This window comes from Panulirus ornatus, chromosome 3 (assembly GCF_036320965.1).
Source record: "Panulirus ornatus isolate Po-2019 chromosome 3, ASM3632096v1, whole genome shotgun sequence".
In the NCBI taxonomy this organism is placed as follows: Eukaryota; Metazoa; Arthropoda; class Malacostraca; order Decapoda; family Palinuridae; genus Panulirus; species Panulirus ornatus.
Genome location: NC_092226.1, coordinates 63,203,628 through 63,225,674, shown reverse-complemented (window position 1 = coordinate 63,225,674; position 22,047 = coordinate 63,203,628). Strand labels below are relative to the sequence as shown.

Genomic DNA, 22,047 nt, shown 5'->3' with positions numbered 1-22,047 from the left:
GGGATTTTATTGGTTGTTTATCATGGACTTAATTAATTGTCAGATTCTCGTACGTTAGAAAAAATGAGAAGTTTTCTAGCATATTCATAAGGACGATAGTGGTGGCCACGTACGGAAATAGGGAACAGCAGAGAAATTGTATAAAACCGTACATATTCCCGCTGTAGATCATACATATTTATAATATGCATATTGTCAGAATTGTGCTGAATACCTAAATATGTGTGTGGAGCTGGATGTTCGCCCTCTTAATAACCCGGGGAGATGATAAAGCTAAACCCCTACACAGAAAACAAACCATTTTCCCCACTAATACTTTGTAGGTTCGACCTTCATGGCAGATTGTGGTTTAATGGCCTTTTCGTTTTGGGGAAGCCAATAAATCCCCCACCACCCATTTATTATATTCCATTCTTCACAGAGTTCAAGAGAGAAAACACGCCCTCGCAACCCACACACTGAGCAGGTGTCTATCGTCACATTACAGCCTCGTATCCAGGTGTGGAGCATGGGTGCCAGCTGGCTGGACACATCAGCTGGTGCTAGGCAGAAGCTGGACGACATAATGATGGTTGGCGTTCCTAGTGTACAGAGTATATTACTGGTTCCGGCAAATGGAACTCACCTGTTAATAGTCGTAAAATCATATATATATATATATATATATATATATATATATATATATATATATATATATATATATATATATATATATATATATATATATCCCTGGGGATAGAGGAGAAAGAATACTTCCCACGTATTCCCTGCGTGTCGTACAAGGCGACTAAAATGGGAGGGAGCGGGGGACTGGGTATACTTTCCTCCCGTTTTTTAATTTTCCAAAGGAAGGAACAGAAAAGGGGGCCAAGTAAGGATATTCACTCTAAGGCTCAGTCCTCTGTTCGTAACGCTATCTCGCTAAAGCAGGAAATAGCGATTTTGTATGGAAAAAGAAAAAAAAAAAAAAAAATATATATATATATATATATATATATATATATATATATATATATATATATATATATATATATATATATATATACACACACACACACACACGAATACAATGCATGTGAACGCGCACTTTCATAGAACGCATAACCATCAACAACCAGGATTCGAACCTAAGACGTTATATACATGACGTCTATGATAAGCAACAGCAATGGATATATGGGGATGGAGGGCCTAACCACATAGCCAAATCAACCAGCCAGAGAGACGATGTGATACAAACCTAACCACACTATCAACCACACAACCAGCCACAAACAAAGACAGTGTCGTATTAACCTAACCACAATACTAGCCACAAAACCATCCACAAACAAACGATGTATTAGCAACCACCTTAGACTAACCAAACAAACAAATTGGTTGGAACAAAGGGAAGCATTAAGAGGTTTAATTTGCATTCAAAATGTCTCATAAGACCAACCAATGAAATTTGGGGAAGTCTGAATAAATTAGGAAAGCCAGTGAGGAACTCGTCAGACAGTGGTATGGGCTAACCTTAACCACAGTACTAACCACACAATAAACAATCCAGCGACACAGACAACTCCCATTCGAGCTGGACAAACTCACCCAACCAGAGAAGCCAATGAGACAACCCAGCGGTGCCAGACGCACGAGCAAGAGTCCCAGACAAAACAAGCGGCAGCGCATGGCAGAGAGAAACACAGACAGACACAGACAGACACACGAGCCATAGAGATCTACAGACAGGCGCCAGAGCTCTGTGCATCGTGGAGGCAAGGCTGGTGCAGTGCGACGACCATAACCCACTTACACCATGATACAGAGTCATTGCCGGCAGCAGGCGAGGAGTTCTTCCGGCCCAATGGGGGGCTGAACCACCTGTGGTCACTCCAGCATTTTCTAGCGCCCGACTCTGGCTTTTTCGACACGACGGTACGACCTTCGGGTATCATAAGAAGCTATCATACTCAGAGGTCGTACTGTCGTGCTCAGAGGTCGTACCGTCGTGCTCAAGGGTCGTATCGTCGTGCCCAGGGGTCGTACCGTCGTGCTCAGAGGTCGTACTGTCGTGCTCAAGGGGTCGTACCGTCGTGCTCAGGGGTCGTACTGTCATGCTCAAGGGTCGTACCGTCGTGCTCAAGGGTCGTATCGTCGTGCTCAGGGGTCGTACCGTCGTGCTCAGAGGTCGTACCGTCGTGCTCAGGGGTCGTAACCTCGTGCTCAGAGGTCGTACCGTCGTGCTCAGAGGGTCGTACCATGGCGCTCAGAGGTCGTACCATTGTTGTATTCGGGACTAATGTAGTAATTTGCAGATTATATCATAACATCTATTTGGATAGATTTATCATTTCTTTTTATAGAAAACGTCTACTCATAAAAATACAATCAGACCAGCTTTCACAGAAAACGAAAACTTTTGCAGTTAGATATTCATATATGCAGCCCTCACAAATAACAAACAAACACATAAATATCAAACAAAACTCCCAAGTTAAAATGTTAAATGAAACGGAAGGAACCCCGACTCAAAACTTGGATCTCTTTCGAGACTGACCTTGAGCGGGTGCGCGCGCGTGACAAGGAAAGACGCCACAAAACTCTACGGTGTTCGCCACCCATGTTTCATTTAGTTCCTCCACGCTCAGCTGGTTTGGGTTGCTTGGCCGCTTCCCAGGCAGCTAAACTGGCTCGAAACGACAGTCAAACATACATATATATATATATATATATATATATATATATATATATATATATATATATATATATATATATATATATACTATTTGCCATTTCCCGCATCAGCGAGGTAGCGTTAAGAACAGAGGACTAGGCCTCTGAGGGAACATCCTCACCTGGCACCCTTCTCTGTTCCTTCTTTTGGAAAATTAAAAAAAAACAAAACAAGAGGGGAGGATTTCCAGCCCCCGCTCCCTCCCCTTTTAGTCGCCTTCTACGACACGCAGGGAATACGTGGGAAGTATTCTTTCTCCCCTATCCCCAGGGATAATATATATAAATATATATATATATATATATATATATATATATATATATATATATATATATATATATATATATATATATATATATGTATATATATATATATACATATATATTTCAATTGTATGTATTCATGGGCGCAGACTTTGGGGCCCCTTGAGTACGACACTTCTATCCTCCTTAGCACGAAGGCAAGTCTTCACCCTGAGTACAATGACCTACCTACGTGCACGATGACTTAAAAAGCTTGTGAGTGGTTACGGGTTATATTGTCGTGATCAGGAGGTTAAGTCGTCGTCCTTAAGTGCACACGTCTGTATGGAGAAAATGAAGGAAGGAAACGCCACATACAAATCTGGTCTAATTCGACCCAAGCCTCACGAAATGGATTTTTGTACAAACCTCGCCAAACATTGTTGCCTCTACCAAGCTGGCTTTATGACCAAGCTTTATAATCAAGCTTTGAATCATCTAAATTCACTAGTCTGGTTATGGCCAAGCTTGGTGATCAAGCTTTAAGCCAGCCAGCTTCATCAAGCAGGTTGTGATCAAGCTTAGTGATCAAGCTTTAAGCCAGCCAGCTTCATCAAGCAGGTTGTGATCAAGCTTAGTGATCAAGCTTTAAGCCAGCCAGCTTCATCAAGCAGGTTGTGATCAAGCTTGGTGATCAAGCTTTAAGCCAGCCAGCTTCATCAAGCAGGTTGTGATCAAGCTTGGTGATCAAGCTTTAAGCCAGCCAGCTTCATCAAGCAGGTTGTGATCAAGCTTGGTGATCAAGCTTTAAGCCAGCCAGCTTCATCAAGCAGGTTGTGATCAAGCTTGGTGATCAAGCTTTAAGCCAGCCAGCTTCATCAAGCAGGTTGTGATCAAGCTTGGTGATCAAGCTTTAAGCCAGCCAGCTTCATCAAGCAGGTTGTGATCAAGCTTAGTGATCAAGCTTTAAGCCAGCCAGCTTCATCAAGCAGGTTGTGATCAAGCTTAGTGATCAAGCTTTAAGCCAGCCAGCTTCATCAAGCAGGTTGTGATCAAGCTTAGTGATCAAGCTTTAAGCCAGCCAGCTTCATCAAGCAGGTTGTGATCAAGCTTGGTGATCAAGCTTTAAGCCAGCCAGCTTCATCAAGCAGGTTGTGATCAAGCTTAGTGATCAAGCTTTAAGCCAGCCAGCTTCATCAAGCAGGTTGTGATCAAGCTTAGTGATCAAGCTTTAAGCCAGCCAGCTTCATCAAGCAGGTTATGATCAAGCTTGGTGATCAAGCTTTAAGCCAGCCAGCTTCATCAAGCAGGTTATGATCAAGCTTGGTGATCAAGCTTTAAGCCAGCCAGCTTCATCAAGCAGGTTGTGATCAAGCTTAGTGATCAAGCTTTAAGCCAGCCAGCTTCATCAAGCAGGTTGTGATCAAGCTTGGTGATCAAGCTTTAAGCCAGCCAGCTTCATCAAGCAGGTTGTGATCAAGCTTGGTGATCAAGCTTTGGGCCGGCCAGCCTCACCAAGCTGGTTCTGACCAAACGTAGCCAATTAAGCTGTAGTGCAGCTTGCAAAAGCTTAGTTGGCGAATCAGTGCAGCCAATATCGAACAAATGGCCAAAGATTCTGTAACTTTCACATCAACAGTATTACGTTTGACACAATATGTTAACTTCTTGAACTAGATCGTACGACCCTTGAGCACAGCGGTGCGACCCTTGAACACGACGGTACGACCCTTGACCACAGCTGTCCGGCCCTTGAACACGACGGTACGACCCTTGACCACAGCTGTCCGGCCCTTGAACACGATGGTACGACCCTTGAGCACAGCGGTGCGACCCTTGAACACGATGGTATGACCCTTGACCACAGCTGTCCGGCCCTTGAACACGATGGTACGACCCTTGAGCACAGCTGTCCGGCCCTTGAACACGTTGGTACGACCCTTGAGCACAGCTGTTCGACCTTTGAACACGATGGTACGACCCTTGACCACAGCGGTGCTCGACCCTTGAACACGATGGTATGACCCTTGACCACAGCTGTTCGACCCTTGAACATGATGGTACGACCCTTGACCACAGGTGCTCGACCCTTGAACACGATGGTGCGACCCTTGAACACAGCTGTCCGGCCCTTGACCACAGTGGTACAACCCTTGAGCTCAGCTGTTCAAATGATGAAGCACTGAGAAGAAAAAACAATTTAGACTAAATTAGTGATTTGATCATAACGATGAGGAACCCAATGAGAACGACTGATTGGGTGACAGAAACTGTAAGAGGAGGAGCCTCTCTGACCATTAAGCCAGGGATCTAAACGACTTCGAAGTCCCCACTTACTGCAGACCACAGAAATAACGTGAGACAATAGTATTAACCTTCTTCCACACGAAGACGTCAGCCGGTTCAAGACGTAAGTCTGTAACGGTACGACAACGGTACGACAACGGTACGACAACGGGAGGTAGGAAGAGGATAGAGAGTTAGTGAAGTCCATCATTAACATGTGCAGCCATATGGCACCGTGACACGTCAGGGGAGAGAAAGCCCCAGCGACGTGCAAGAGCCACAGATGTAAATATGTTTACACTCACGACCTCTCGAGGCTACAGTGACGGCAGGTTATACCTGTCAATACTATACGACTTAGGAGGAAATATGAATGGATCCCTCGGCCTTTAGTAGTAGTAGTAGTAGTAGTAGTAGTAGTAGTAGTAGTAGAAGTAGTAGAAGTAGTAGTAGTGGTAGTAATAGTAGTTGTAGTAGCAGTAGTAGTAGTAGCAGTAGTAGTAGTACCAGTAGTAGTATTGATAGTAGTAGTAGTAATATTAGTAGCAGTACTATTGATAGTAGTAGTAGTTGTAGCAGTATCAGTAGTAATAATATTAGTATTAGTAGTAGTAGTAGTAGTAGTAGTAATAGTATTGATAGTAGTAGTAGTAGTAGTAGTAGTAGTAGTAGTAGTAGTAGTAATAGTATTGATAGTAGTAGTAGTAGTAGTAGTAGTAGTAATAGTATTGATAGTAGTAGTAGTAGTAGCAGTAGTAGTAGTAGTAGTAGTAGTAGTAGTAGTAGTAGTAGTAGTAGTAGTAGTAATAGTATTGATAGTAGTAGTAGTAGTAGTAGTAGTAGTAATAGTATTGATAGTAGTAGTAGTAGTAGCAGTAGTAGTAGTAGTAGTAGTAGTAGTAGTAGTAGTAGTAGTAGTAGTAGTAGTAATAGTATTGATAGTAGTAGTAGTAGTAGTAGTAGTAGTAATAGTATTGATAGTAGTAGTAGTAGTAGCAGTAGTAGTAGTAGTAGTAGTAGTAGTAGTAGTAGTAGTAGTAGTAGTAGTAGTAATAGTATTGATAGTAGTAGTAGTAGTAGTAGTAGTAGTAATAGTATTGATAGTAGTAGTAGTAGTAGCAGTAGTAGTAGTAGTAGTAGTAGTAGTAGTAGTAGTAGTAGTAATAGTATTGATAGTAGTAGTAGTAGTAGTAGTAGTAGTAGTAGTAGTAGTAGTAGCAGTAGTAGTAGTAGTAGTAGTAGTAGTACTGATAGTAGTAGTAGTAATATTAGTAGCAGTACTATTGATAGTAGTAGTAGTTGTAGCAGTATCAGTAGTAATAATATTAGTATTAGTAGTAGTAGTAGTAGTAGTAGTAATAGTATTGATAGTAGTAGTAGTAGTAGTAGTAGTAGTAGTAGTAGTAGTAGTAGTAGTAGTAGTAGTAGTAGTAGTAATAGTATTGATAGTAGTAGCAGTAGTAGTAGTAGCAGTAGTAGTAGTAGTAGTAGTAGTAGTAGTAGTAGTAGTAGTAGTAATAGTATTGATAGTAGTAGTAGTAGTAGTAGTAGTAGTAGTAGTAGTAGTAGTAGCAGTAGTAGTAGTAGTAGTAGTAGTAGTAGTAGTAGCAGTAGTAGTAGTAGTAGTAGTAGTAGTAATAGTATTGATAGTAGTAGTAGTAGTAGTAGTAGTAGTAGTAGTAGTAGTAGTAGTAGCAGTAGTAGTAGTAGTAGTAGTAGTAGTAGTAGTAGTAGTAGTAGTAGTAGTAGCAGTAGTAGTAGTAGTAGTAGTAGAAGTAGTGGTCGTAACAGTGGTAGTAGTAAGAGTAGTAGCAGCAGTAGAAGTAGTAGTAGTAGTAGTAGTTGTGATAGTAGTAGTAGTAGTAGAAGTAGTAGTAGTAGTAGTGGTAGTTGTAGTAGCAGTAGTAGCAGCAGTTACAGTACTAATAGCAGTAGTAGTAGTAGTAGTAGAAGTAGTAGTAGTACTATTGATAGTAGTAGTAGTAGTATGTGAAGCAGGTAAGAGGTGTTAGACAAACACGAGTCGAGCTAAGGGCAAGAAGACAATGTGACAAGTCAGGTCTCACAACACAGTGAGGGACAGGATGAACCCAGCCACCACTATTGTGGGTCCCTACACTCTCCTCGGATTCTCACCAACGTTCATATGAACCCCAGAGATTCTTTATACCCTTAGAGAATCTTAACATTCCATGGATTCTTAATACCCACAAAGATTCTTAATACCCCAAATATTCTTAACACCCTAAGGATTCTCAATACCCCCAAAGATTCTTAACACCCCCAAATATTCTTAACACCCTAAGGATTCTCAATACCCCCAAAGATTCTTAACACCCCCAAATATTCTTAACACCCTAAGGATTCTTAATACCTCAAAGATTCTTAACACCCCTAAAGATTCTTAACACCCTAAGGATTCTTAATACCTCAAAGATTCTTAACACCCCTAAAGATTCTTAACACCCTAAGGATTCTTAATACCTCAAAGATTCTTAACACCCCTAAAGATTCTTAACACCCTAAGGATTCTTAATACCTCAAAGATTCTTAACACCCCCAAATATTCTTAACACCCTAAGGATTCTTAATACCTCAAAGATTCTTAACACCCCTAAAGATTCTTAACACCCTAAGGATTCTTAATACCTCAAAGATTCTTAACACCCCCAAATATTCTTAACACCCTAAGGATTCTTAATACCTCAAAGATTCTTAATACCCCAAATATTCTTAACACGCTAAGGATTCTTAATACCTCAAAGATTCTTAACACCCCCAAATATTCTTAACACGCTAAGGATTCTTAATACCCAAAGATTCTTAACACCCCCAAATATTCTTAACACCCTAAGGATTCTTAATACCTCAAAGATTCTTAACACCCCCAAATATTCTTAACACGCTAAGGATTCTTAATACCTCAAAGATTCTTAACACCCCCAAATATTCTTAACACCCTAAGGATTCTTAATACCTCAAAGATTCTTAACACCCCCAAATATTCTTAACACCCTAAGGATTCTTAATACCCAAAGATTCTTAACACCCCTAAAGATTCTTAACACCCTAAGGATTCTTAATACCTCAAAGATTCTTAACACCCCCAAATATTCTTAACACCCTAAGGATTCTTAATACCCAAAGATTCTTAACACCCCTAAAGATTCTTAACACCCTAAGGATTCTTAATACCCAAAGATTCTTAATACCCCAGAGATTCTCAACACCCCAGAGATTCTCAATAACGCTAGCTGTGAATACCATATTGTGGCCACAATATGGTAATCATAGCCAGCGTAACTAGTTAGATGGAAAGTGCATCACCAAGTGGCCCGTGGCCCAGCTTCACCAAGTGGCCCGTGGCCCAGCATCACCAAGTGGCCCGTGGCCCAGCATCACCAAGTGGCCAGTGGCCCAGCATCACCAAGTGGCCAGTGGCCCATCATCACCAAGTGGCCAGTGGCCCAGCATCACCAAGTGGCCAGTGGCCCAGCATCACCAAGTGGCCAGTGGCCCCCAGAACACCGGAGCACCATCAGCGACCTCTGTATAGCGACGTGTGGCACCTCACGGCTGTCTGGACCAGCTGTGGAGGCCAGCTTTGTAAACACAGCTGATGACGTCATATACTCGGTAGACAGTCAGAAACGAGACGGAGCTTCACTCAAGTCCAGTCATTTAGCTTCACTCAAGTCCAGTCATTAAGCTTCACTCAAGTCCAGTCATTAAGCTTCACTCAAGTCCAGTCATTAAGCTTCACTCAAGTCAAGTCATTAAGCTTCACTCAAGTCCAGTCATTAAGCTTCACCCAAGTCCAGTCATTAAGCTTCACTCAAGTCCAGTCATTAAGCTTCACTCAAGTCCAGTCATTAAGCTTCACTCAAGTCCAGTCATTAAGCTTCACTCAAGTCCAGTCATTAAGCTTCACTCAAGTCCAGTCATTAAGCTTCACTCAAGTCCAGTCATTAAGCTTCACTCAAGTCCAGGAGCCTCAGGCATGTGAAAATGAATGGCACCGCTGTCGACATAACAGTGTCACACATAAAGATGGCACCACTGACATAACAGTGTCACACATAAAGATGAATATCGAACCTGGTCTGAGACCCATGTTGGGAGGTATTCCCTAACCAAACAAAGATACCGAGTCCTTCAAGGACGACACAGATGCTACAGTGTGGAGAGGCAGGAGGATATACACCTGCACAACTGTAGGACATATGAACACCTTGCTGAGGCTGGGAGCATGAACCCGACCCCAGTGGGAAGGTCTGAAGAGACCAGGGAGAAAATTAAGACACCGTGTGACAACGCTTCAACACACCAGCTGTAGTTCGTTGTGTGAGAGTAGATCATCTCCTCCTCCTCCTCTTCCTCCTCTTCCTCCTCTTCCTGCTCCTCCTCCTCCTCCTGCTGCAGTTAGGTGGAAGGCCAGACACTCACACGGTGCAGAATGGTACGTGTGTGTGTCAGAGCAGAGGGCGACGCCCATACCATCACAACACACACTTGTGGGATCACTGGAGACGGAGCCTCGGTGAATGAGAATTCCCGGCGTTCAAAATAGGGGGTTTGGGTACTGCTATACAAGGATAGGCGGTTCAAAGATGAACGTATTAAACGTTTGTCTGGTTGAAACATGGTGATTGCTAACCCAGGGGAATCAAGATGTCTGATCACATTACCTCGAGATGCAGTGATTCTAGTGATTATCAATACTATCAGACCAGAGATAGACAGGTTTTTGAGTGATATCTGTTATCAGTGGATGATCATCCAGGTTGAAGTAGTGTTAGCCATCCTTTCCTCTTCAGACACCAGCTGACAGCACACCAGAGGGAGACATGGTAGTGAACTCTAATCATTTTATTTCCCTACAAAATTCTCAAGACAGTATTTTTCCTCCATATTCCATGGAGTTTATTTTCATTATCTTTTCCTTTATCTTTTTTTTTTATCTTCGGCAGATGAGTCGGAGGGAGACGTGGGATGGGTAGTACTCACTGGTTTACTAACCTGTTCTTAAAACTCTTTATGGTATGTCGAAAAGACATCCTTGTCATAGACCATCAGGTCTTCTGTTATCTGTCCTCACTATGTACTGTCCACCAGCAGATAACCTCGTCATAGACCATCAGGTCTTCTGTTATCTGTCTTCACTATGTACTCTGTCCACCAGCAGATAACCTCGGCATAGACCATCAGTTCTTCTGTTATCTGTCCTCACTATGTACTGTCCACCGGCAGATAACCTCGTGATAGACCATCAGGTCTTCTGTTATCTGTCTTCACTATGTACTCTGTCTACCGGCAGATAACCTCGTCATAGACCATCAGGTCTTCTGTTATCTGTCCTCACTATGTACTGTCCACCGGCAGATAACCTCGTCATTGACCATCAGGTCTTCTGTTATCTGTCTTCACTATGTACTGTCTACTGGCAGATAACCTCGTCAAGGACCATCAGGTCTTCTGTTATCTGTCCTCACTATGTACTGTCTACTGGCAGATAACCTCGTCATAGACCATCAGGTCTTCTGTCATCTGTCCTCCCTATGTACTCGGTCTACTGGCAGATAACCTCGCCAAGGACCATCAGGTCTTCTGTTATCTGTCTTCACTATGTACTCTGTCTACCGGCAGATAACCTCGTCATAGACCATCAGGTCTTCTGTTATCTGTCCTCACTATGTACTGTCTACCAGCAGATAACCTCGTCATAGACCATCAGGTCTTCTGTTATCTGTCTTCACTATGTACTGTCTACCAGCAGATAACCTCGTCATAGACCATCAGGTCTTCTGTCATCTGTCCTCAATATGTACTCTGTCTACCGGCAGATAACCTCGTCATAGACCATCAGGTCTTCTGTTATCTGTCTTCACTATGTACTGTCTACTGGCAGATAACCTCGCCATAGACCATCAGGTCTTCTGTCATCTGTCCTCACTATGTACTCGGTCTACTGGCAGATAACCTCGCCAAGGACCATCAGGTCTTCTGTTATCTGTCTTCACTATGTACTGTCTACTGGCAGATAACCTCGCCAAGGACCATCAGGTCTTCTGTTATCTGTCCTCACTATGTACTCCCTTGTACTTCAAAGTCCGGTAAAATTCAACCAATTTCATGAGAGACCAGATGGGAAGGTTAGAGAAAACTGGTTATCTTGAGTTGATCCGCATTATATTCACCCGTTCTAAAAAAAAACTACACAAATACGGATCATTTTCTGCGAGCATTGTTATGAAAATCAGTCTTAATATCAAGATGAAAATCACACATTTTGGTTTCTCTCAACCATCCAGTTTATGTCAGCACGGGCCAGTCGGACGTCTGACCCTCATAGGTTCCAATTATGAGTATATATGGCAAGTCGGCCTACACCCAACCCAGGTGTTCATCCTCCCCTCGGGGCTGGTCGATAAAATGGGTACCTGGCTGAGGCTTGTGTGTGTGTGTGTGTGTGTGTGTGTGTGTGTGGGTGTGGGTGTGGGTGTGTGTGTGTGTGTGAATGTCTCTGGCTGGATCGCCACCCAAACTCTAATACCCTATCATCCAATGTTTTTTTTTTTTTTTTTTTTTTTTTTTTTTTTTTTTTTTTTTTTATACTTTGTCGCTGTCTCCCGCGTTTGCGAGGTAGCGCAAGGAAACAGACGAAAGACATGGCCCAACCCCCCCCATACACATGTACATACACACGTCCACACACGCAAATATACATACCTACACAGCTTTCCATGGTTTACCCCAGACGCTTCACATGCCTTGATTCACTCCACTGACAGCACGTCAACCCCTGTATACCACATCGCTCCAATTCACTCTATTCCTTGCCCTCCTTTCACCCTCCTGCAGGAATAGTGGTTCCAACAATGTTGTATGGTTGCGAGGCGTGGGCTATGGATAGAGTTGTGCGCAGGAGGATGGATGTGCTGGAAATGAGATGTTTGAGGACAATGTGTGGTGTGAGGTGGTTTGATCGAGTAAGTAACGTAAGGGTAAGAGAGATGTGTGGAAATAAAAAGAGCGTGGTTGAGAGAGCAGAAGAGGGTGTTTTGAAATGGTTTGGGCACATGGAGAGAATGAGTGAGGAAAGATTGACCAAGAGGATATATGTGTCGGAGGTGGAGGGAACGAGGAGAAGAGGGAGACCAAATTGGAGGTGGAAAGATGGAGTGAAAAAGATTTTGTGTGATCGGGGCCTGAACATGCAGGAGGGTGAAAGGAGGGCAAGGAATAGAGTGAATTGGAGCGATGTGGTATACAGGGGTTGACGTGCTGTCAGTGGAGTGAATCAAGGCATGTGAAGCGTCTGGGGTAAACCATGGAAAGCTGTGTAGGTATGTATATTTGCGTGTGTGGACGTGTGTATGTACATGTGTATGGGGGGGGGTTGGGCCATGTCTTTCGTCTGTTTCCTTGCGCTACCTCGCAAACGCGGGAGACAGCGACAAAGTATAAAAAAAAAAAAAAAAAAAAAAAAAAAAAAAAAAAAAAAAAATCATCCAATGTATTACCAAAATAAACAGATAACTAATGTAAAGCTACAGGGGAAAAAAAATTATCATTTTCAAGTTAGGAATTGAAACAAGAGACGTCCTCAGCTTTGTATTGCAAGGTCGACGTCTCGATTCTGGTGATGGAACATGGAAGTTTAGCCAAACCCCACCAGAAGAACAGCGCCATTACAGACAGGAGATGAACGACCCCAAGCACTTAGATCACAAACCCAAGATAGAACTAGTTTAATCTCTCCCTCGTCCTATATTGAGGAGGTCTTGTGCCCACGGGATAATCCCTTCTAATACACGCGTTACCCAGCCCACAGAGAGACAGATGTGTGTATATGTCCAATTTGGATACCTTCTCCCCCTCCTTCGCCTCACGCTGCAACATCTACCCGATTTCTATTCACGTCGGACATACATTCACTGAGGGAGTAGCTTTTCAAGCAGGCACGACATATGGCCTTGAAAATCGGCAGTGTTGAATGAGGTGGGGTTTGGGGGGGATGTTGGGGAAGGAGGGGAAGGGGAAGGGGTTGGAGATGGTGAGAGAGGAGGGAGGGAAAGAAGGAGGGAGGAGGAGGGAGGAGGTAGACCGGGCGGCGGCGCGGGCCGGGAGACACCGTGGCAGCCAGTCTGGCGGGGATGGCGAGAGTCTGCGGACATCCCCTTCCCCCAAAAAAAACCACCCCCGCAGCAGCCTCGCCCAGGCTCAGCGGCGCCGCCCCCCCCACACACACAGACCACGTCTGGTCGTCGCCTGGGTTGCAGACAGACGCACTTCTCCAGCAGGTCTTTGTGCACGTTTTCTAATTCTTGTGAGAGTAAGATCGTCTTCCACAGTCCAATGTTCAGTGAAAACGTATCACCACAGAACTCTTTTTCTACCATTCAGGCCTAATGACCTACCTCATAGGTCAACGGCTGTTAGACCCAACAAACTAACTAACTCACTCCTGAAAACACTCAAAGAAATGAGGGTCCTAGTGGCAGGTCTCGTCTAACGACCCTCAGTTTAGGTCGCCAGTGGCCATTAGACCCAGCAGATCGACCAACTTTTGCTCAGGTCACAGGTAAACTGGAAGTATACATGGTCCTACGACAGTCCAGGTTCTTAGAACTACCCTGATCACAATGAGGAGGGTGTTCAAGAATATTCGATTGGGTAGTTTGAATTTGATGATGATGCTCTTAACAACCCCGGTAGTTAATAGGCTATCCAGCCCCGTGGTAATCAACGAACCAGGGGTTGTGTACAACGTAAAAGCAGGGATCTTAGATTCGTTTGAGGTCAAAAGCCTTAATAACCATTGGGTAGTTAAGGTTATAACCTTAACTACCCAACTAACCACTCACTACATGTTGGTCGTTATACATTGCAGTTGCTTACAAGAACTTTACGGTGTTGGAGACGCTGCTTTACACATGATAGCTTATCAGCCAATGTTATCTTAACCAGTGTTCGTTTCCCTGGACGCCCAGCGTTCGATATCTCTATGAAAACAAACACTTTTCCGTTTTCTATCTAACTGCAGTGAATCACTGCACATGTACATGACAGGAAACAAAAAAAGTGAAACCTTATTTATATATATATATATATATATATATATATATATATATATATATATATATATATATATATATATATTCTCTATGGTATAACTCGAAGAAAAAACAAAGAAACTCTGTCCTTCGTCTGTAAATATGGGTCACTTCTGTATTTACGATGGGTTTAATTCCCCTCCACACCAAACTCATCAATCAGGACCAGAGAACATTACACCCTTTAGAAACAAGGGTCATTTCAGCGTCTTTCACGTACAGCATATATCACTTATTTCCGAATTATTTTATAATACAATTTCATATATTCTTCTGGCAATCGTGAACTCCTTCTTTGAAATATTATATACATATATATATAGTTTACTTGGAGCTGAAACTAAGGATGTTTAAATACTATATCTAGCATCTAAATACTCGATCTATACCATACCAAAGTGGTCATAATGACATGCTTTTTAAGAATACGGGAGAAGGGTTGAATACTTTTCGCAATATACCGATATATTTTCGAGGTCACTTAAGGGGGAAAACATACTATTTACATCACGCCAAGGAAAGGTTTAGGGTAATATATTCTATATGTATATATACAAAGCAACGAATATATATATATATATATATATATATATATATATATATATATATATATATATATATATATATATATATATATATATATATATGAAGTTATTCAATAATTTACCGAGGGTAGACTATAATAACCTTGGGTCTCCTATAGCTAAGGCATGCTGGATGCAGGAGGGGAAAACCCAACGGAAAAAGACAAAAAGAGGAAGAATAATATCGGGTTGACGTCGTAAGCGACGATCCATCTTCATATATTGAGAATATATGTTCCTATAGAGCTAAGAAATGACACTCTCTACTCAAGGATCTTAGGGCCAGACGATGCTGCTACTGGTACTGGAGGGGAAATGTGGAGAGAGAGACACAGTGACTGTAGACTATAAACACGGGCTCAAACTATGACGGAAAACGGGTCTCCAAATATCGGAAGGTATTCGATCTCTCTCTCTCTCTTCTCTTCTCCCTCTCAGTCTAAGATCTAATATTAGTCAAGAGGTTGTTCTAGACTGACGACATCTATGCTCTAACTTTCACCTTTTACGTACCAACTACGATCGCTCACCTTTCCTTTCGGGTTGACAACGACCAAACTTGCACAAGGGAACGGCTTGCCGCCCCGAATGTTCAGCTTAAGCTTGAAAAAGAAAACGGTGGAGGCCAAGTTAGTAAACATCATTTTCAGGGGTAACCCATACACTTAAGTATTGGTTTAATCTTTATGTAAAGTAATGCTCAACTTAAACTCAATACCAATGCACTACTAAAACCAAAAATTCTAAAGCAGTTTACTGGTGATAAGAGAACATTAATTTCACTATAGCGTTAACCACATTCACTCAGCAACATAAATTAGGGCATATATATATATATATATATATATATATATATATATATATATATATATATATATATATATATATATATATATATAATCCCTAAAATCAAATGGCACACTAAATTAGAATAAACACAAAATAAATCAGTGATGGTGATTGTACATGACAAAAAGATTTTTTATAAATGCAATTGCCTGAAAAGAACACTTCAAATGTTGTTGTGAATCATAAAAATGGTCAGCATTCATGTAAGCACTACGAACACAAGGAAAGAATGAAAAATAAGCATAAATATATATATATATATATATATATATATATATATATATATATATATATATATATATATATATATATATATATATATATGAAAATATTCCATAAGCCATTTTCTTGGAAGGAGAAAAATATACTAGAAATATTGTTATTTGATCAATCAAGTCAGATCCGTCGGCCTGTTCTCCATTGTTCTTCATGAGCCACAGGATTCCAACCCTTAGATATATCCCTTCAGCACGACGGTACGACCCTTCAACACAACGTACTACCCTTGAGCATGACGGTACGACCCTTCAACACAAGGTACTACCCTTGAGCTCGACGGTACGACCCTTCAACACAACGCACTACCCTTCAGCATGACGGTACGACCCTTCAACACAAGGTACTACCCTTGAGCTCGACGGTACGACCCTTCAACACAACACACTACCCTTCAGCACGATGGTACGATCCTTCAACACAACGCACTACCCTTCAGCACGATGGTACGACCCTTCAACACAAGGTAATACCCTTCAGCATGACGGTACGACCCTTCAACACAAGTTACTACCCTTGAGCACGACGGTACGACCATTCAACACAACGTACTACCCTTCAGCACGACGGTACGACCCTTCAACACAACGTACTACCCTTCAGCACGACGGTACGACCCTTCAACACAACGCACAACCCTTCACCACGACGGTACGACCCTTCAACACAACGTACTACCCTTCAGCACGACGGTACGACCCTTCAACACAACGCACTACCCTTCAGCACGACGGTACGACCCTTCAACACAACGCACAACCCTTCAGCACGACGGTACGACCATTAAAGCATTCATGACACGATCTACAAGCACAATGGGACGACCCTGAAGCACGTTGGGACGACCCTCATTAAGACGATGCAGCTGTAAACCCGTCCCTCACCCATGGGTCGTACCGTACTCTTCAACTGATGTAAAAAAAAATATATATATCGAAATTGAGCCATAATTTCAAGGATAATAACACGACGCATTCTAACACGAACAAGACATTGTAACATTATATTGCTCTCATATGTCACCTTTTCCCCTAAGGTCGACGGGAACATAACGTAATACAGAGAAAATGAACGAAGCCACTGCAATACAGAGCAATGTCGCTACAGTAACGTATGGTCTAACTTGTCACATAAATTGACCTGATTTTGGGTCTAAATGTCTTCCCCACTGTTACCAACTTTGAATGGAAAAAAAAAATTTAACTATTAGCTCAATAACAACAATTACTTTTTTTTTAATTATAACCTTAATTAACTTAATACAACTTTCACAACATGCATATGTTACCATCCATTTCAACAGACGAAACAAAGGCATAATTGAAGGGAATACTTCTCGCGCTAGAGGGAGATACATATATTAAAAAACGGGAAGTCATTAATCATATATTGAGTCGAGGGGGAAACAAAAGTGAACGAACGTGTTTCCTGAGCTGGCAATAACGTCTCTTTACCACGACGTTCACTTGTGTTACAATGTTATGGCTCGACCTCTGCTGTAAATAAGGAAGGGGAAGCGAGCGAAGTCTCTTTGTTCTCTCTCCCTTGTGTTCAGTGGGTTCCTCCACCTCCTCCACCACCTCCCTTCTCCAGTGTGTGGGCCCCTCTCTCTCTCTCTCTCTCTCTCTCTCTCTCTCTCTCTCTCTCTCTCTCTCTCTCTCTCTCTCTCTCACCAATTGCATACTCTCTCTCTCTCTCTCTCTCTCTCTCTCTCTCTCTCTCTCTCTCTCTCTCTCTCTCTCTCTCTCTCGTAGGCCGCCACCGGTACTACCCGGCGCCTGGACGGGGGGGGCGGGTGAGTGACGCCTGCGCAGTGAGTCGGTACTTCAGTGAGGGGGGGGGGGGGGGGGGTTCCAGCATCACACATTTGACCCACGCCTTCCTACCTCACACCCCCTACAGGTGGGTTCGCTTGTATTTGGTCTACAAGTATACAGTCTCTCCTCCATGCCATACCGAACAAGTAACTTGTATCTCACACGATTCGTTATTCTTAACTCGATAATGATCTACAGTGAGCGCTACGCGTTATCCCCTACTTCACAGCAGAATCTCTTCGTAGGTAGACGTAGGTAGACGTAGGTAAGGTACTCAATACAACCTTAGGTCGGTAGGTAGCCAATACAACCTCACAAATTCATAAACCATACACCGCTAGACAACCAAACGAACCATCTAAGACACGCCATACCACCATAAGACCAAATCATACAGCAAACCATCTAAAGACCATACACCATCACCTCACCCAGACTAGAGACCATATACACCAACACATACACACAACCCCACCCTACAATATACATTACACTATACACATACACGAACATAATAACCCATTGCCTGGTATGCCACACACCACACGACCCCCATGGTGTCCACATCAACAGTGAACACATGTACTGAGATTTTTACCACTGAGACCCACTGGTGCCCCACTAGATGAGGAGCAGTGTCGCTACCCTACACCCTCAGTGGAGCTACAGTGGAGGGCACTACAAGATCTACCTCTATCCTGGTACGTGGGAGATGACAGTGCTAACCCCCCGACACCTCTATATCTATAATGCTATAGGCTCGCCTCACGTCCCTTGCAGACCACACGTTATCTACAAAGACCCGGGAGGGTTGAATGGCGGGCTCATTCGCGTCTATACGACAGAACGTGAAGGTCTTGTGGTCTGTGGCTGAATTCCATCCGAGGAAAGTTGTGTGTGTGTAAATACTTGGTTTATGTCCAATGTGTTGTGTGAATACGTATTTGTACTGTACGGAGAGGGAGTTTTACACTCGTAGGGCCCCATCTCTTGTACTGTACGGGGAGGGAGTTCTACACTCGTAGGGCCCCATCTCTTGTACTGTACGGGGAGGGAGTTCTACACTTGTGGGGCCCCATCTCTTGTACTGTACGGGGAGGGAGTTCTACACTCGTAGGGCCCCATCTCTTGTACTGTACGGGGAGGGAGTTCTACATTCGTAGGGCCCCATCTCTTGTACTGTACCGGGAAGGGAGTTCTACACTCGTAGGGCCCCATCTCTTGTACTGTACGGGGGGGGGGGGGAGTTCTACATTTGTGGGGGCCCCATCTCTTGTGCTGTACGGGGAGGGAGTTCTACACTCGTAAGGCCCCATCTATTGTACTGTACGGGGAGGAAGTTCTACATTTGTGGGGGGCCCCATCTCTTGAACATTCTTTACTGTAATGCATTTTTTTAAACATCCATTAACCATACGAGTGTGTGTGGTGTGCGTCATCCACCATTCCCCTACAGACGACGTCATCCATCATTCTCCTACAGACACAGATGACGTCATCCATCATTCCCCTACAGACGACGTCATCCATCATTCTCCTACAGACACAGATGACGTCATCCACCATTCCCCTACAGACGACGTCATCCATCATTCTCCTACAGACGACGTCATCCATCATTCCCCTACAGACGACGTCATCCATCATCCCCCTACAGACGACATCATCCATCATCCCCCTACAGACGACGTCATCCATCATTCCCCTACAGACGACGTCATCCATCTTTCCCCTACAGACGACGTCATCCATCATTCCCCTACAGACACAGGTTGCGTCATCCACACCACCTCCTCCCCAGCTATGTAGACCCGTGTGCCATCCGTGCTGGCGCCAGCGCCTGCCCCCCCCCCCTCCGTCCCTCCCTCCCTCCCTCCATCCATCCCTCCCCCGCGCCATAGCTTCCACGCCCCCCCCCCTCCTCCCCCCGCCCCCCCTCCCCTCACCCCCTCCCCCCCTCCCCTCACCAGCCAGCACAGTCTCCCCCAAGCATCTGGGCCTCAACCTCCCCCCCCCCCCTCACACACACACACACACACACACACACACACACACACACACACACAGACACACACACACACACCGCGAGATACAGAGAGAGAAGACTCAATGGCGACGAGACTCGGCCATAATGACAGGGCTGGCGCGTAGCGTTCACCGCTCTACCCCTCCGCCCCGCGCAGTACAATCTGAAGTTACGATCGAGTCGTGTGTGAGGTACGTGTTGGTCAAGCGCTACGTGTGGGAGGGAGGGATTGTCTGTCTGACCCACGTGTGTGTGTGTGTGTGTGTGTGTGTGTGTGTCAGGCAGAAAGGCACGACAGCTCCCTGGGTCAAAGGCGTCAAGCTTGACAGCCACTGAAGTGATGGCTCACTGTGCTCAAGCCATCACTCACTCACCCTCCATGATATACCTACCCTCCCTCGCTCGCTCCCTCGCTCCCTCGCTCCCTCCCTCCCTCCCTCGCTCCCTCCCTCCCTCCTCAGAGAGAGAGAGAGAGAGAGAGAGAGAGAGAGAGAGAGAGAGAGAGAGAGAGAGAGAGAAGAGGAGCCACGCCTCAGACGACACATGGCTCAAGTGGTCATACGGTCTGGCCTCAGACGTCGCCTTGAATAGCAAAACGAACCCAATTCACCAATTCCAGAACAGTTAAGTGGTAGTTTGATGTTTACGTCTGACGTGAACACCCTTTCTCTACTGCTGTGCATCATCTATGCAACAATGCATCACAAGCCTTAACTTATACGTCATGCAGCTCAACAAGCGTCTGTGTGCATGGAATACAAGCGTGCACATGCATGCAATACAACACTTAATCTTTTTTTCTTCCTAATGATAACACGAGTTCAGTAAATCAGTTATACGTTCTTGTTTATATGTGTTGCAGGGTGTCGGTGTGTTCTCACAAGTCTGCTGAGAACAAGGGTTCGATACACTGAGGATACAGTACGACCCTTGAACACGACGGTACGACCCATTGAGCACGAAGGTACGACCCCTTGATCACGGTGGTGCGACCCTTTGAGCACGACAGTACGACCCACTGAGCACCACAGTACGACCCATTGAGCACGACGGTACGACCCTTGAGCACGACGGTACGATTCCTTGAAGACGACGGTACGATTCCTCTTAACCTCTTAAAACGTTCATTCTCTAAATTTCTCCAATGTTCCCTCTCTAAACTCTCAGAACGTTTCCACTCCATCATCCCCTTTCTAGCCTCCGTAAACGTTTCTTTCTTCTTTAGCCTTCCAAAACGTTTCCTATATAACCTCTTAAAAAGTCCCTTCTCATTTAGCATGCTAAAACGTTCCTCCGCTCTGTATCATCATACAACGTTCCATCTCTATTCTCTGTGAAACGTTTCTTCTCCTCTAGTCTCCTCAAACGTTCCCTCTGCAGCCTCCTAAAACGTTCCCTCTCTAACCTCTTAAAACGTTCCCTACTCATCTAGTTTCCTAAAACGTTCCTCCACCTCTATAACCTCATACAACGTTCCTTCTCCTCTAGTCGCCTCAAACGTTTCGTTGTGTGTGTGTGTGTGTGTGTGTGTGTGTATGTGTGTGTGTGTGTGTGTGTGTGTGTGTGTGTGTGTGTGTGTGTGTACACTAACAAATATCAATATCTAGTTTACATAAAACCCGAAATATTAGTATGCAGTTGGTATGCGAACTATGAATAATGGTGTCTATTTTACACTAACGAAATAATACCATTGAGTTTACACTAAGCACCAGGTAATGGTATCCAGTTTACATAAACCATAAAATACTGACATGTAGCGGTAACTGTTTACTTTCGTTACTCCAATTCATAACTAATTTATGTACTTTTCTTACGAAAATAAGGTTCGTTATATCTAGTACAAGCTATAAAGCTTAAACCTTGTATCATTAAAGAGGAATTTCGTACTAAGTCAACAGTATAGCATATAATGACCCCAAGATTCTTCGACCAGACCCCTGAGAATCTTCGACCAGACCCCTGAGAATCTTCGACCAGACTCCTGAGAATCTTCGACCAGACCCGAAGAATCTTCGACATTTGTGGACTTCCTGTGGGTGTTCTTAAGGGGCCTTCGGTATAGTAACCCCAGAGACAATATACAACCCCCACATCCCCAGAGTGGGCGTGGTAAACACCCCGCCCTCCCTCCC

At 43.9% G+C, this 22,047-nt stretch overlaps 1 protein-coding gene across 3 annotated transcripts in view; it reads right to left on the bottom strand.

The window, feature by feature from the left end:
* Positions 1-22,047, bottom strand: part of Syn2 (Syntrophin-like 2) — a 946,823-nt gene that overhangs the window by 553,589 nt on the left and 371,187 nt on the right. For 2 of the 3 annotated variants that reach the window (XM_071688033.1, XM_071688042.1), the window contains exon 3: positions 15,475-15,546. The exons of the other annotated variant lie outside the window; for it this stretch is intronic. In XM_071688033.1, the coding sequence (XP_071544134.1) occupies positions 15,475-15,546 (72 nt within the window). The remainder of the gene's footprint in view (positions 1-15,474; positions 15,547-22,047) is intronic. 3 annotated transcript variants of the gene reach the window in all.